General features: G+C 39.8%; 4 protein-coding genes across 6 annotated transcripts; 2 read left to right on the forward strand and 2 right to left on the reverse strand.

The window, feature by feature from the left end:
• Positions 1–3,046: 3,046 nt before the first annotated feature.
• LOC103872264 (girdin) lies at positions 3,047–4,381 on the forward strand. Its single transcript, XM_018652619.2, has one exon. It carries the CDS (start codon positions 3,275–3,277, stop codon positions 4,145–4,147), a length of 873 nt encoding a protein of 290 aa, XP_018508135.1. The 5' UTR covers positions 3,047–3,274; the 3' UTR covers positions 4,148–4,381.
• Positions 4,382–4,737: 356 nt separating this feature from the next.
• LOC103872265 (protein BASIC PENTACYSTEINE2) lies at positions 4,738–6,627 on the forward strand. Of its 2 annotated transcripts, none has more exons than XM_009150604.3 (2): positions 4,738–4,960; positions 5,491–6,627. In XM_009150604.3, the coding sequence occupies exon 2, from the start codon at positions 5,500–5,502 to the stop codon at positions 6,307–6,309; it is 810 nt and encodes a 269-aa protein (XP_009148852.1). In that variant the 5' UTR covers positions 4,738–4,960; positions 5,491–5,499; the 3' UTR covers positions 6,310–6,627. The 2 variants fall into 2 exon arrangements, with proteins under 2 accessions (XP_009148852.1, XP_009148851.1); XM_009150603.3 differs by lacking the exon at positions 4,738–4,960 and adding an exon at positions 4,975–5,216.
• On the reverse strand, positions 6,555–8,119 carry LOC103872266 (putative clathrin assembly protein At1g14686). Its single transcript, XM_009150606.3, has one exon. It carries the CDS (start codon positions 8,027–8,029, stop codon positions 6,959–6,961), a length of 1,071 nt encoding a protein of 356 aa, XP_009148854.1. The 5' UTR covers positions 8,030–8,119; the 3' UTR covers positions 6,555–6,958.
• Positions 8,120–8,359: 240 nt separating this feature from the next.
• LOC103872267 (RNA demethylase ALKBH10B) lies at positions 8,360–11,638 on the reverse strand. 2 transcript variants are annotated; one of them, XM_033274198.1, is made up of 9 exons: positions 11,269–11,638; positions 10,472–11,158; positions 10,202–10,300; positions 10,018–10,121; positions 9,816–9,933; positions 9,638–9,745; positions 9,447–9,559; positions 9,215–9,369; positions 8,360–9,133 (listed from the first exon to the last, which is right to left on the reverse strand). In XM_033274198.1, the coding sequence occupies exons 2-9, from the start codon at positions 11,037–11,039 to the stop codon at positions 8,590–8,592; spliced, it is 1,809 nt and encodes a 602-aa protein (XP_033130089.1). In that variant the 5' UTR covers positions 11,040–11,158; positions 11,269–11,638; the 3' UTR covers positions 8,360–8,589. The 2 variants fall into 2 exon arrangements, with proteins under 2 accessions (XP_033130089.1, XP_033130090.1); XM_033274199.1 differs by having other exon boundaries at positions 10,472–11,638.
• Between the last annotated feature and the right edge of the window lie 5,207 nt (positions 11,639–16,845).

Below are 16,845 nucleotides of genomic sequence, written 5' to 3' on the forward strand. Positions count from 1 at the left end.
ATCAACCCATCGCCTTCATGAGCAGATCATTGGGTGTGGCAAAGAAGAGTTGGTCAACCTATGCTCGGGAAATGCTAGCTATCATTGTGGCCATTCGTACCTGGAGACCATACATCCTTGGCCGCAGATTCATCATTCAGACCGATCAACGCAGCCTGCGTTATCTCCTGGAGCAACGTATCCTCACCCCCGAACAACAAAAATGGATGGGGAAGCTGGTGGGCTATGATTATGAGATTGTTTACAAGCCGGGAAAAGCTAACGCTGCAGCAGATGCATTGTCACGACGACCAGATAGCCCTGTCCTCAACACTCTTTCTGCTCCTTCAGTCACGATATGGGAGGAACTACGCCAACTAGCACAAACAGATCCTTACTTGCTTCGTATTGGAAAGGCAGCAACAGCAAATCCAGGAAAGCCATACGCTTGGAAAGATGGATTGTTGTGCTACAACAATCGCATAGTCATTCCACCAACATCTCATCTCGTCAAACAACTTATCTATGAGCATCACAACACAACGATGGGAGGTCATTCCGGGATTCTCAGAACCTTCAAGCGCTTATCTCGGCAGTTCTACTGGCCATCGATGCATCGGGTTGTCTTGGAATACGTATCAAGCTGTGACACTTGCCAGCGAGCTAAAACGCAGACCATGTCTCCTGCTGGACTCTTGCAGCCACTGCCAGTGCCTGATCAAGTCTGGGAAGATATATCACTTGATTTCGTGGATGGCTTGCCTCGCTCCAATGGATACTCATCGATCTTGGTTGTGGTGGATCGCCTCAGTAAGTCTGCACATCTTTTGCCTCTTACTCACCCATATACGGCATCTCAGGTTGCTAAGCACTTCGTGGACATGGTGGTTCGCCTTCACGGAATCCCAAGATCAATCCTCAGTGATCGCGATGCCATATTTCTCAGCAATTTTTGGTCGGAGTTGTGGAAATTGTCTGGCACCAAACTGCGACGATCAACAGCCTATCACCCCCAATCGGACGGACAGACAGAGGTGGTCAATCGCTGTATTGAACAGTACTTGCGGTGCTTTGTGCAGAGCCGACCAAAGCAGTGGAGTGTCTTCTTACCTTGGGCTGAGTACTGGTACAATACCACCTTCCATGTCCCTACGGGGATGAGCCCTTTTGAAGCTTTGTATGGTCGCAAACCGCCGCTGATGCCGCGGTATGAGCTCGGATCTTCCTTAGTAGAAGAAATTGATGAACAGCTGCAAGCTCGTGACGAGCTACTCACAGACCTGAAGTTGCACCTTGCATCAGCCAATAACCGCATGAAACAGATAGCTGACCGTAAGAGAAGAGATGTTGAGTTCACAGAAGGGGAGTGGGTGTTCTTGCGTCTGCAACCGTACCGGCAGAAAACAGTTTTCAGGCGATCTTCGCAGAAGTTATCCAACAGGTACTTTGGTCCTTTTCAGATTGAGAAACGTATTGGTCAGGTAGCCTACCGTCTTAAGTTACCAGAGGGAGCCAAGATACATCCTGTGTTTCATGTTTCATTGTTGAAAAAGCGTTTAGGCGAAGATGAGCCGTCGACGGTAGAGTTACCTCCGCTGCGAGCTGATGGATTTTTTCACTTGGAACCAGTGGAAGTATTGTCTGTGCGCCGAGTTCAACATGGTACTAAGGAAGTTCAGGAAGCATTGATTAAGTGGAAGAACATGCCAATTGAGGAAGCAACTTGGGAGGAATATGATCAACTGGTGGCGAGCTTTCCCTTCTTTGTCTCGAACCTTGAGGACAAGGTTCTTTTGGACAGCGGGAGTGTTGATAGGATAACACACGGTGGAGTTGAGAACAGAGTTGACAAGATGGTCCTACGTAAGTCAACTAGAGCAAAGGTACCAACAAGAAGATACGTGGAATAAGGAAGGAGTATTTCATTTTGTTATTTCTTATTCAATAAAAGACCTAGTCTTGAGGAGATAGTTCTCCACTTTGTTGCATTCCTGTTTTATAGGAAGTTGAGTACTTCCACTTTCCCTCATTCACGTATTGTAAGGAGTCATGACTCCATTTGTTTTCTTATTTAAGCTAATGAAAAACCCAGAAAAAGGTAGACTTATCTACCAACAAATATCTTGAGTACTTGTGTTATTACAATCTCTTTAAGCTTTGAAGAGGGACCTTAGCATATGGACACTAGTCACGTCTCCTCTCCTCGTCTTAAGTGGCATCGCCGGTAAAAACAGTAAATCCGAGGTCAAAGCACCGTGCCGCACGATCAAATACCCACGCGAGGTTCTGCCGCTCCCTTGGTACAGAAGCGCTCTTCCTCAGATGGCGATGGCTGATTTCCTTCCTTTCAGCGCCATCTACATCGAGCTTTACTACATATTCGCTAGCGTGTGGGGTCATCGGATCTACACCATATACAGTCTCCTCTTCATCGTGTTCATCATCCTCATCATCGTCACGACTTTATAGCCGTTGTCTTGACTTATTTCCAGCTCGTTGCTGAAGATCACCAGTGGTGGTGAAGGTTCGTTAAAACTATGTCTATTTGTCTCTATCTTTATTAATATAACCTGAGACTGATGCTATTGAATAACGATTTTGCAGATCATTCCTATGTGGTGGATCGACTGGTTTGTTTATCTACGCGTACTGCTTATACTATTACTACGCACGATCTGACATGTCAGGTTTTATGCAAACCTCGTTCTTTTTCGGATACGTGGTTTGCATTTGCTACAGATTCTTTTAATTGCCTGCTGGCTTCCGCGCAGCACTTCTCTTTGTTCGTCACATTTACCGGTCGATCAAATGCGAGTAAGAAGAAGTCTATCTTCCTTCTTTTGCCTCAAGAATTTTGCTAGAACAAAGAAGACAGAAAGGTTGGTTGTTAGAAAAAAGAGAGAAAACACAAAGACAAATGTCTGATTATTGTCTGAGAAAAGCATCTCTTCTAGAGACTTAACTTTAGGTGAGTCTCTCTCTCTCTCTCTCTCTCTCTCTATACAATTACTAATTGAAAGTTTTGATGAAAGAGTTACCAAATTTGCCAGTAGTAAAATCTAATAACAAATGTCATTAACTTATTTAAATTGAAATAAAACTGTATGCGCTTTTAATTTTGGCCCAATAATAAACTTAATTTCGGCCCAATAGTAAAAGGTTCTTCGAGTAAATAGATTCGCAAACAGAACCTCTTCAATTTTGAATTTACAGATCCTCCTTTAGGAACCCTAGAATCCTTCGGCGAACTAACTCTGTGTGCGATTTCTCGAGATATCTTTTGGATCAAGCGACAATGGATCTTCCGCGAGACGTCGACGACTACATCAAGGACACGATCGACCACTCTTTAGGGATCCCGATCTCCATCGACGCTCTCCAGAACAAACTCTCCGCGGCTCAAGAGTCTCAGCGTCGTCTTCGCGAACAGTACTCGTCTCTAGTCTCCAGGTTGAAGGAGAAAGAACAAGTAATCGAACTCGCGAGATCGGAATCGAGCATCAACGCGCAGGCCGTCAAGAAATTCGTCGAAGAGAATCGGAAACTGAGCGGCGAGTGCGAGGATTTGGTGAAGCAGTGTAAGAAATGGGAAAGAGAGTGCTTTCTTTACCATCAAGACCGTGAAGCTTTGATGGATTTCGGGAACGAATCGGACGAGAGGGCGAGAGAAAGTGAATCTAAGGTTCGGGAATTAGAGGAACAAGTGAGAACGATGTCCGATGTAATGAAGAAGAGTAAAGTGGAATCTGAGAAGAAGTTAGAAGAAGAGGAACGTTTGGTTGATTCAGTTTTGGCATCGTTTGTTAGCGAAGAGGAGATTAAGTTCGGGCGTGTGTTCTTGGAGGCGAACATTCAAGACCAGTCTTTGTTGAGCAGATGGGAGGAGTTGAAGCCGTCGACGCGAAAGGCTGTGTCTTTGGTTTCGATGGTGAAGAGGATTGAAAAGGAGAAAGAATGCCTCATCTTGAATCTCGCGAAAGCGGAGCATGAAGTTGAGATTGTGTGCGAGCAAAACAGGGAGCTAGATGAAGAGAACCGAAAGCTGTTGAAGCAATGTAGTAGTGGTAGTGGCTATCTACAGTGTTCTGCAGAGAGAAGCAAGTCCAAGAAGAGAAAGAGTCCTAAGATGATGAGCAGCAGCAGCCCAGGATCTATCAACGATTTATAAGGTAGTGTAGTGAATGATACATTTTGCAATGTATTTATTTGAACCTGATTTGATATCTTTGGAGATTAGTGACGAATTGAAGTTAATTGTTTAGAGATGGATTGTTTTGAGGGACAATCTCTGACTACAAGCAATATGTATAAAAATATGAGATTGTAACAGATGAAACTACACTGAACATACAATTTTATATGTTGCCAAAACTACACAAATGGATTTGGAAATGTATTTTTTTAATATATTGTCTTTAATAACATGTCCTAGTTACATCCACGATCCATATGGTAACATTCAGAGTTTAATGAACAAGAAGATTTTAGTAAGAATATGTTTCATTCAAATGAATTTCTAATCTCCTCTTCCTTTTTCAAGAACAATCTCGTTGTTGCCTTTAAAATACGTTTTGAAAAGAAGTCAAACAAAGATTTGAAGTGTGGGCTTTGGTTTGTCTTTTTCACAAATGGCTTTAATCTTTTTGTATGTACACTGACCAAGCATTAGAAAATAGTCTTCTTCATGGCATGGGAAAAGCCATTTTAGATATTTATTTAGTTTAGAATAAGGCTATTTATTTATTTTAAATTAGAAAATTGTTTTCATTTTTAGGGCTGTCTCTGTTCCACTCAATTTTTTTTTAATATCTTTCCCTTTCTTCAGATCTCTCTCCTCTCTCTTTCTTTCTTATCTTCTTTCATAAAATATTTCTCTCTCTTCCTTCTCTTTCCTCAATCTCTCTCAGAATTCTCTCTCCTCTCTCTTCAGCAAGGCAAAAAATTCCCTAAAAGAGCCCCGTTCGTTTAACCCAATCCTCATGTAAGTTTTCTCTCTCCTAATCGATTTCCATCTCTCTCTCTCTCTCTTTTCCTCGCCTTTGAAAATTTACAATTGGACCTTTTTGTGTACTGTACCTACGCCTTTTTTTTTCAGACCTCTCTCCATCGAACCATATATATTACGGTTTCTTAGAATTCAGCTGGGGAAATTACTCGATCCATGCCCAGCTTCCATAGATCTAGCTCTGGTTTCTCCAGATCTAGAAGCTCTATTGCATATGCATGCTTGTTTCCTGGAATAAATGTCAAAAAGCTGTCGGAATTTCATATGTGAATCTCATGATTTACACACTCTAATTTTGTTTTCTGGTCATCTCCAAGATCTGATCTGTTGTTTATCTATGCAACTCTAATGATTTGCATTGTCCGTGAATATAAAAAAAAATATTACGAGTTTGGCTAATTCGAATTTTGCATTCGAACATAGATTAACAGTCTTGTCTGAAAATCTCTGATTGTCTGAAATTGTTTTTAATATCTTTGGGGTTTTTGTAATGACAATTTTTGTAGATCTTTGAAATGGATGATGATGGGTTTCGCAACTGGGGTTACTACGAACCAGCAGCTGCTACATTCAAAGGTAATCTCGGTTTGCAGCTAATGCCAAGCATTGATCGGAACACTAAACCGTTTTTAACCGGTCGTGACCCGAATCTAATGATCGGCCAAAACGGACCGTACCACCACCACCCTGAGCCTCCTATCAACATGAGCTACAATTGGATTAACCAACACAAGGATAAGTTCTTCAACATGTTGCCTGTAACAACAACTCCTAATTACGGAAACATCCTTCCCGAAACTTCATCAGCCCCGTCGATGCGTCATCATCAAACCACCGATGAATACCCAGGTACACACGAACAAGTAGAAGAGATTGTTCAGACCAATAAGAAGAGAAAGCCTAATACTAAACCTGGCGCCACAACTAAGGCTAAGAAGCCTCGGAAACCGAAGGAGGAGAGTGACAAGAGCATTAAAGCGAAACCGGCTAAGAAAAGTGTAGACTTCGTTATTAACGGAGTGAACATGGACATTTCGGGTCTACCTGTACCGGTCTGCACTTGCACTGGAGCTCCTCAGCAGTGTTACCGTTGGGGCTGTGGAGGTTGGCAATCTGCGTGTTGCACCACAAACATATCGATGCATCCGTTACCGATGAGTACTAAACGTCGTGGAGCGAGGATCTCGGGGAGGAAGATGAGCCAAGGCGCGTTTAAGAAGGTGCTTGAGAAACTTGCGTCTGATGGGTTTAACTTTGGGAATCCGATTGATCTTAAGAGCCATTGGGCTAGACATGGGACTAACAAGTTTGTCACGATCAGATGATTTAGTTTCTTTCTTCTTGTTAATTAGTAAAAAGAAGGAAAAAAGGAGAGATCTCTTCCGGGACTGTCAATGATCGTGTATATGCTAGAACAAATCTGATGTCCGTGACCTGTTGAGTTCTGTCTGCAATCTGAGTTTGATTCTGGTTTCAGGTAACAACCATTTGCTGGAGTCTGTTTGTTTGTTTGTTTGTCTGAGGGAAGAAGGTGACTAAGAAAATGAAGTTTGATTTTTCCCTCCTTTTGTTATCGTTATAAACATTTCACTGACTTGTAAGTTGTAACAGATATTCTTTTAATTAAATCTTTCTATTTCTCAGATTATCAGCAATACATTGAATTAAATTTTCCTATATTGATATTGACGTTGGTTACATTTATTCAAACAAAAAATATTAATTTGTGATTTCTTTAAGAAAGTTTGGTTATTCTCCACTGTTTTATTGGAATTATCTATATTTGAATTAGTGGTTGTAATAAAATTGTTTTTGTCGTCAATATATTTGATTTGTAAAAAAAACTGAAAAAATCAATGCGTGTTCAACAACATTATATTATCGTAGAATCATGAAATTAATTATAGTTTTTGGACCATATAAACAAATATAATAACCAGTCCAAGTTAATTAACACAGAGAATATAAACATAATTAGAGGCTAATTAAGTCAGGAACATTAACTACCGGAGGAGCAGTTGAGGGCTCGTCATCCTCCTTGGCTTCATCATCATCAAGTTTAATCAAATCATCAATCTCAGGAATCAGTTCACGCTCCATCTCCTCCTCCTCTTCTCCTTCTTCTAAACCCTTCGTCCTCTCCTCACCATTCTCACCCTCATCCGTCTCCTCCTCTCCCCCTTGCTCCTCTTCTTTATCCGTCCACACGATCTCATGCAGATGAATCACATCATCCACCGGAATCCTCACGAAATTCGGAATCTCCTGAGCATTCGCCACTCCAAGATCTCTGCAGAACACGAAATACTTCACAAGCTCCTCCCCCTGCGTCATCGACTTCGCCACAATCTTCAACGCCACGTCAGCCTGCCGTTTCCCCGACTTCGAGTTAACATTCGGCAACACCTCCGCGATCCGGCGACAGATCCAACCGTAGATCTCCAGAATCTCGCTGATCACGTTCTCCATCGCCTCGTTGATCACAGGTATCCTCACGCTCTCCCCGATAGGTTTGATCCGAATCAACGAATCGATGATAACTTGCATCTTACGTATGATCACGAGCCTTATCATAACCGACGACTCCTCGTCGTACCGGTGACGGTTCCCGTCGTGGAAGAGGATCGAGCGCCTGTCGAGGAACGCGAAGTACGCGCGCACGAAGAGGTTGAACCCGCCGGATCTGCTGCTGGTAGTGCGCGAGTTTCCTTCTCTACCGAACGCGGAGAGATCGAACGGTAACCGTCCGATCGACTCCGCGGCGGTAGTTTTGGAGAGGAAGAAGCCGTGCATCAGCATCAAGCCTTTCAGCGCCACCACCCAGCTACGCGTGCGCGTGACGCGGGAGGAGATGGCGCTGATGAGAGGCTTGAGGCTGGCCGGGGTGGCGCGGACTTGGCGGTAGATGAAGAGAGCGTTCTCTGGATCGATGGAGTACTCGTCGTGGTTTGTGGCTTTGACGACGGCTGCCTTGAGGAGGTCGTCCGCCGCGATGAGGCTAGTTCCGTCCTTGAGAGCTACGGAAGCTCGTTTCCATATATTCATCTCCCTCGCTTTTGGTTTTTTAAAACTTTTCTTTTTTCTTTTAGTCTTTATAAGTTCGAAATATTTGCTGGTTTTTAAAACCAATAAAAAAAAGTATTCGCTTGTTTTTAAAACAAATTAGATAAAGGATAAGCTAAAATAAGAAATCTCATTTTTGTTTTTTCTAGGGGAATTCTTCTATTTTGTTGGTTTTTCTAAATTTGTATTATCTTTCACATTCCATTCTTTTCGGTTTCAACCAAATACATATAGTTACAGAATTATATAGGTTATGATACGATTTAATTCTCTAGTATATGTATATTTTAGTCAAGTGTAAGCGACACGAGGGAGATAATTATAATTTTAATGGAAATTGATAGATAAAAATGATTATAGAGAGTATAAAACGCCAAAACGTGGTAACATTTTGCTAGTCTCTCTCCTAAAAACAATGTCTGAAGTGGCAAAAAGGACAGGGTTTGGTGGAACTCTTGCCGCTCTGTTCACAGTTTCTACAAACTGCAGGTTCAAGATTTCATCTCCCAAGATGTCTCTCTATGTATCTTCTCTTCTTTTAGCTAATTGCTTTGTTTACCGTCACCGCTACCGCTATTGTCAGCTTCTTCTTCTTTAGTCTTCATTTCCAACTTTCCTTCTGCTGCGTTGCTTCCGTTGGATTTCTCCGTGGAGCCTTTTAACACCTGTTCTTGTGCTGAACCGGGTGGGAGAAACACACCGGTGCCAGGAACAGGCAGTCTAGGCTGTGGTGGTGGCTGATGTCGTGGATGAGGCCAGACCGTTGCCCCGGGAAGGACACCGCCTGGGAAAGGCATTTGAGGGGGAAGAGGAGGAGAAGGGGCTATGAAAATCGGTTGAACAGCTCCGTTTGGTGGGAAGACACCAGTGGTCGGGATGACAGGATAATGTTTAGGTGGGGCGGTTGGGTGACGGTTGTGGTGTTGATTCGGTGGAGATCTGCTAGGTGGTGGAGCCCAGTTAGAACCGGTTATGGAGTTTCTAGGCTGAGATTTGGTGAAGGTGATGAGAATCCGCTGCTTTGGGATTGAGTGAATTGCAAACTTAGCAAGATCTGCTGATTTGCCTTCCACCAGAAGAACCGATCTGTTCAAAACCATCAATGTGATGATTAACTGACTTGAATGATGATCTCAGGTGTTTGAGAGAAAGATGAGAAACGCTTACCCGGGAGTGAGAGAAAGCTTGAGAGAGCCCTTGTAGTCACCGGGATGATCAGAGACAATGACTCTGCCAAATGTGAAATCACATTCCGACAAGGACAAGATCCCAACTGGTCTTCCAAACCATGGAGCTAACATATGCGGCTGCGAGTGATCTCCCTATTATAGTTCCAAAAGAAGACTTTTACTTAGTTAAAGAAACAGATTAATTAGTTAAGAACACTAAACTAATTTACCTCGTTGAAGAAGTCGATGATGCATGCGTCTGGTTTCACAGGTATGATTTGTTTTGTGACCAGACGTTCAATGATGTCCGAAAGAAACGACGGGATTGGCTCTATTCTTCGACCTGCTTAAAACTCATAGCTTAATGTTAACCAATATACAGAAACTTATAAAGTAAAGTAACATTTTTCAAAGAACTTGCCTTTGATACTCTCATCATCAGGCATGGTATCAGCTATGGGGAGACCGAGTTGGATCATCTCGCGTCCATGTCCTCTATTGGGACGTTTATAACCCACATAGGCCTCAGCTGTTTTGCCATGAAACAGCGGTTTTAAGACATGACTTAATAATAACAAGAAGAAAAAAAGGATTCTTACTTTGAAGTTGACCTCTTCTTCCAGCGGTTCTCAGATTGTTTACAAGAGAAACGAGTTGAGAAACTTCCTTTGCGTCAACCATATTCTCATATAGCCTCAGTCCTTCCACGACATTAACCTACACATAAGGAAAAAAAAAAAATCAGATTTTTAGTGTTGTAGGTTTAAATTTATAAGTAGAAATTAAAGAAGATCAACTCACCACTTTCGCTTCATACATCTCTTCAACAACAAAAGTCTTAGCCATGCTTGCAGTACACTCTTTATCTTTCTCGTCCTGCTTTTCCTCAGAACAGAGATTGTTATCTGAAAGAAAAAAACAACACAGAATCAAGAAAGTCTAACACATCAGGTGAAATATCAAAGAAACATGTTTTCCAAAGTACCTTTAGAATCATGGTTCACTATCTCCGCTTGAGTTTCACCACCAGCAGACTCAGATTCTTCCAGATCTTTACGATCACTCTTTGGTTTCTCGCTACCATCTGTCCCACAAACAGATATAGATGTACATTACATCCCCACTTACATATAAACCAACAAAATAGTCTAGAGACTACAGTACACATTGCACCTATCTTAAACAAGATTTAGCAGCCAAGTAGTTAACTTTTATTACAAGCAAACAAGCAAGCCAAAAAATACTATTTCGTTACCTCTCTTCTCCTCAGCAATAGACAACCCCTTAACATCACTTGCTAGCTTAGCTTCAACGTTGTGGGAATCTGAATTCAAGTGATGCCCGTTTCTCGCCAAAGATTCAGCTCCTCTGTAACCACCACCACCACCATGATGATGCTTGTTAAATCCATAACCTGATCTCTTTCCTCCAAACTTCAAATTCTGATCAGCAGCATTGTAATGCCTTTGAGGCTGTTGTTGTTGTTGTTGAGGCGTTTTCAGTTTCCACCGCCAAGCAGCGTGCTGAAGAGCCTTGTAAATATCAGCAATCGTGTAATAAGGCTGCATATAGATAGCTTGAGACCAGCTTGACTGACGGTGTTGGATGGCTGAGATGACGGCGTCGTATTGGCTTTGATCCCCGATTGCTTGCAGATGTTGGCAGAGCGTGTCGATGATGGCGTTAGCCGCGGCGAACTCCCCGCGCATCCACGAGATATACACGTCTCTCTCGTCGGGGATCCAGCTTCCGGCGACGGCGATGGGTGGTGTAAACTGGAGTTTATCAGACGGAGGAGCAACGTTTCCAGGTGGCATTGCCATTGGTGGTGGCAACAATAAAGGGAAGAAAAAGAAGCAACGATCTCGAGTAACAGAACAAAAAAAAAGTGTTTTTTGTGTTTGTGTTCTGTCTTGATATCAGACAAGACCTTTGAACAGATCTGCAGAATCAAAATTAAAAAAAAAAAACTCGAATTGAATGTAATTTCAAACAAAACCCAGAAGGAAAGTAGATGAATTTTTTCGGATGAAATGAAAATTGAAAACTCACAAAAGAATCCACGAAGAATGTGAAGGTTTTAATGAAGAGAGTGGAGCAGTATAGATCTGAGGGGGAAACGCGTAAGCACGTCTTCAAGGTGACGCTGATTGAATAAAGGAAAGAGTTAAGTGATGTATGTATAGATTAAAGGGAAGCTTCCTTAAAGGCAAGACGAGAGAGAAAAGAGGAGAGAGATCTAGGGTTTTTAGGAGGAAAGTGTTGGCTTAGTTAAGACGCATCATCCGTTTTCAAGAGTCTAAAACGGTGGCTTATAAGATAGATCACACCTCAGATCTGTTGTTTCTCAATTCTCATTTTTTTTTCTTTTCCATGAAATTCTTGTGTTAATTCCTTTTCGTTGATTACGCAAGTTCTTTTGAAAAGTAAAATGAACAATATTTAGGGTAACTGGAACAAAATCGAGATTCCGCATCTTTTAAATGATGCTATTTTATCAAATAGGCCTTATGACCCAGTATATAGATCTAACATATGGGCTTACAAGATAATTTATAGGGGTTTTGCTTTTTTATTGTAATATGTTAATAGAGTCCACGGGTTGTTTCAAACATGAGCTTTCAAAACAGCTTATATATAAATAATATCTTACACAAAATAATTAAGATTGCAATCTTAGAAAAAGGCAACTCCTTCACTTATATTCCAAATCCTTGTACATAAGCAACTCATCCATTTGTTGACCAATATATTGCATGAATAGTCACACTATTTTAAAAAGTGCTAGGAGCAAATAATAATCTCAAAAGTCAAAACAATATCAAATAGTAGGGTTACACCAGAGATGAACTTACACCTCACTGCATCGGTTACTGCTGAAGAGATAAAACGCGCAGCTATTACGGTAAAAGGTAGCAGTGCTCCAGGTGAAAATGGTCTTACTGGAATGTTCTACCAAGAGTTTTGGCACATTGTTGGCCCTCGGTTAACACTGAAAATTCAGAATTTCTTTGCAACTTCGATCCTTCTTGATGGCTGGAACCACACTCCGCTAAGTCTTCTTCCTAAGATCTTGAATCCTTCGCGCATGATAGAGATGAGACCTATAAGTTTATGTTATGTTCAGTATAAGATTATCTCTAAAATTTTGTGCAACCGCCTCAAAGTCATCTTTCCTAAGATTATATCAGATACACAGGGAGCTTTCGTTTATGGTCGTCTGATATCGGACAAAATTATAATCGCACACGAGATGTTTCATGGTTTGCGCACTAACCAGAAGGTATCTGAGGAATGTATGGCCATTAAAAACGATATGTCCAAAGCATGTGATCGGGTTGACTGAAATTTCTTAGAAGTTCTTATGGAAAAGATGGGGTTTGACAGAGTATGGATTCGTTGGATCATGGCTTGTGTGTTGATTGTGTCTTTCTCGGTACTGTTGAATAGAAATTCCCATGGATTTATAAGACCGGAACAAGGCATTAGGCAAGGTGATCCGTAGATCACACCTCAGATCTGTCTCAATTCTATTTAGTTCTTTTCTATGAAAATTCTTGTGCTAATTCATTGTCGATAATTACGCAAGTTGTTACAGTTCTTTTAAAAAGTAAAAAGAACAATATTGGGTGATTTTGCTGAATATTCATAAGAGACAAAGAATTAAGAATATGTCCATGCTACAGTAACGTATGATGGATGTGACAACTAAAGCCTAATTTTTCCCGTTTTCTCCCTCCTAGCGCGTGCGCGTGAGATGGCTCTGGAAGCAAAAACACATGGTTGCTGTTTCAGACTATACTATATGTTGTATAGTATAGTAACGTACAGTTTGATACAAGTTCTACACTGATTTCAAAAGGAAAATATGGTATAATTGGTGAAGTTAAAAGGAAAATATGGTACAAAAGGAAAATGCATAAGGTTGGGTTCAAAAGGAAGCATAACAAACATAAGTTACATGTGCAACGAAACTAGAAATATGGTGGCCGCGGGAGGCACCACAACATATATGTCAGCATTTATGTTGGTGGAATACACGGAAATGAGACAATACTATATTCAGTGTAGTATGGACAGATCGTTAAAAACCATAGACCTCCACGTTCAAAGGAATTCAGTGTATGTAATAAGAGTTATTGAACCATAGCAAATAGAGTTATTGCTCCTCCTGAGCATCTGAAAGAGCTACTTTAATGTTTTTATCCATCACAAATTGAAGTAATTGTTGGTTCTTTTCCGTTCAGTATGTTTGAACTCTATTTGATACAAACGCTCGGGCAACCCTAACTCCTTCAGTATGTTATTGGGATTATGCAAAAGAACAATTGCAACACAACTACTTTACAATAATCTACCAACATGGTTTAGCGCATACACCATACAATTCCAAGTATATATTTGCAGGCACAATACAGTTCTTTGACTATACTACAAACATTCCACACATAGTATAGCCTGAGCTTTCAAAACCATCAAACCCACTCAAGCTTACACCTACATCTTCTAACTAACATCTGTTAACTGTGCATGCATACATCTATATGCATGACAACAAAATTATATATGCTAAAAATATCAGGAAAATACAACTTCACATTCACCAACAAACATGGTATACATCGATCTTGCAAAAGGGTGAGAAGTGAAGATGATGATTCATTTACTGTGTAAAGACAAAATCATGGTTCCCTTTTTACGCGCAAACAAGGGTCTTTTTGTCAAACATCACCATAATATATAACGTATCATAGCCACAAAGAAGTAATGGTTATAAACTTAATTTTCTTTGTGCTATGGACATGTCACCTAATTTCCCAACAATATTTAGTGTAGTTGTAACGAAATCGAGATTCCGCATGATGTTATTTTTTATCAAATGGGTCTTATGACACATTATATAGATCAACATATGGGCTTACAAGATTCCACATTTACGTTTGGGTTGTTTCAAACCTGGGCGTTCGGCTTTCAGTTCGGATCCGGTTTGGTTATTTCAGTTTTTGTTTTTTTTTTTTATTCTGGAGATATAAGAACCGTTAGATTATTTATGAAATTTAGTTCGGTCTCGCTTTCATTATTTTGGTTTTCAGTTTAGTTCGGGTAACAATTATAAGAATCGGCTAATATTTGATAAACTTTTAGTTCTAATTCGGTTACGGTTCAGTTCCGGATATTTGGTTAATTTGGATAATTCGGATGAAAAGAACAAAATTTTTGGTTTTTCAGACCAAAAATTGGGCAATTCAGATAAATTTTAATAGTTTAATTGACAATTATTCAAGTGATTCAGTTCTTAAGAGTAATTTGAATAATTTTAAATATTTTAGATAAAAAAATATATTTGGTAATCTAGATTTTTCGGGTTGTTTGGTGTATAAATAATGTTTTCAGAATACTTGGTAATGCTAAAGTTAAATATAACTAATAAGTTTAGGAATATAAAATGTATTTCGGATATTTGGGTATCTATTCGGTTTGGTTTTGATTTTTCAATTCTAAAAATTTTAGAAACCGTTCGGTTAGTTGTGAATTTCGGTTTGATTTTGGATTTAAGGTTTTAGATACGGTTTTTGGTTCTCGGTTTATATACCGAGACCTATTTCAAAGTTTCGTTATGCTAAATGAAACTTTACATAATTCAGATCTTGTACTCGACAGTCGACACATAAAATAATGTTAGCGTGGACGTGGATAACGTATTAAATCATAGCTCGGCGTTTTCTTTCACTTTGCTTCGGAATTTAATCTAGAAGAAAACACTCGGCTCGAATTCTAACTTTTTCTTGCGTGTCCAAGCCAGCCTGACGTTTAGTCATTTTTTCACTATCTTTAAGATTAATCATTACGCAGTTCTTTATGTTCAAAAAGCGATCACCAGCCTTGTTTCTTTCCTCTTTTAATTCTTCCCCACCTCTCAGCTCACAAGAATAAACAATACACCTCTATTTTCCCGTCTCCGAGCTCTCTCTTTATACAGCTTATAGATAAATAACAGTATCTTACATAAAACAATTAAGATTACAATCTTAGAAAAAGGCAACAGAACGTAGGGCCAAAGTGAGGTAGATAGATGAGATTAGAATCAAACGTACGAAAGTTTACGAAAAGATTTAAACCCTTAGCTGTCTTCCCTATAGAAACTCCTTCATTTATATTCCAAACCCTTGTACGTAAGCAACTCATCCATTTGTTGACCAATATATTGCATGAATAGTCACACTAATTAAAAAGTGCTAGGAACAAATAATAATCTCAAAAGTCAAAACAGTATCAAAGCTGAATTAAGTTATATTTTATGTCAGTCAGTCATAGTAATTGTAGCGTTGTAGGTCAGTACTGGTCGAATCAGTTTTATGTACTTGTATGTATAGTTGTTGTTGTATAGTGAAAATGCAAAATAAATGTGTCATCTTTTCATTTTGTTCTCGTATAATTGGCTGATTTGTTGGTTACTTTCTTGAACCAAATTATGAACTAAAAATTTTAAAATATTATTATTTCCTTCAAGGAAAAATAAGCATCGTGTGACTGGTAAGATTGTTCATCTAAAACCACAGCTTTAACTGAGCTTTTATCCGGATTGTGGTCAAATCAATCGTACCGGAAATGAGACAATACTATATTCAGTGTAGTATGGACAGATCGTTAAAAACCATAGACCTCCACGTTCAAAGGAATTCAGTGTATGTAATAAGAGTTATTGAACCATAGCAAATAGAGTTATTGCTCCTCCTGAGCATCTGAAAGAGCTACTTTAATGTTTTTATCCATCACAAATTGAAGTAATTGTTGGTTCTTTTCCGTTCAGTATGTTTGAACTCTATTTGATACAAACGCTCGGGCAACCCTAACTCCTTCAGTATGTTATTGGGATTATGCAAAAGAACAATTGCAACACAACTACTTTACAATAATCTACCAACATGGTTTAGCGCATACACCATACAATTCCAAGTATATATTTGCAGGCACAATACAGTTCTTTGACTATACTACAAACATTCCACACATAGTATAGCCTGAGCTTTCAAAACCATCAAACCCACTCAAGCTTACACCTACATCTTCTAACTAACATCTGTTAACTGTGCATGCATACATCTATATGCATGACAACAAAATTATATATGCTAAAAATATCAGGAAAATACAACTTCACATTCACCAACAAACATGGTATACATCGATCTTGCAAAAGGGTGAGAAGTGAAGATGATGATTCATTTACTGTGTAAAGACAAAATCATGGTTCCCTTTTTACGCGCAAACAAGGGTCTTTTTGTCAAACATCACCATAATATATAACGTATCATAGCCACAAAGAAGTAATGGTTATAAACTTAATTTTCTTTGTGCTATGGACATGTCACCTAATTTCCCAACAATATTTAGTGTAGTTGTAACGAAATCGAGATTCCGCATGATGTTATTTTTTATCAAATGGGTCTTATGACACATTATATAGATCAACATATGGGCTTACAAGATTCCACATTTACGTTTGGGTTGTTTCAAACCTGGGCGTTCGGCTTTCAGTTCGGATCCGGTTTGGTTATTTCAGTTTTTGTTTTTTTTTTTTATTCTGGAGATATAAGAACCGTTAGATTATTTATGAAATTTAGTTCG

This window comes from Brassica rapa, chromosome A06 (assembly GCF_000309985.2).
Source record: "Brassica rapa cultivar Chiifu-401-42 chromosome A06, CAAS_Brap_v3.01, whole genome shotgun sequence".
In the NCBI taxonomy this organism is placed as follows: domain Eukaryota; kingdom Viridiplantae; phylum Streptophyta; class Magnoliopsida; order Brassicales; family Brassicaceae; genus Brassica; species Brassica rapa.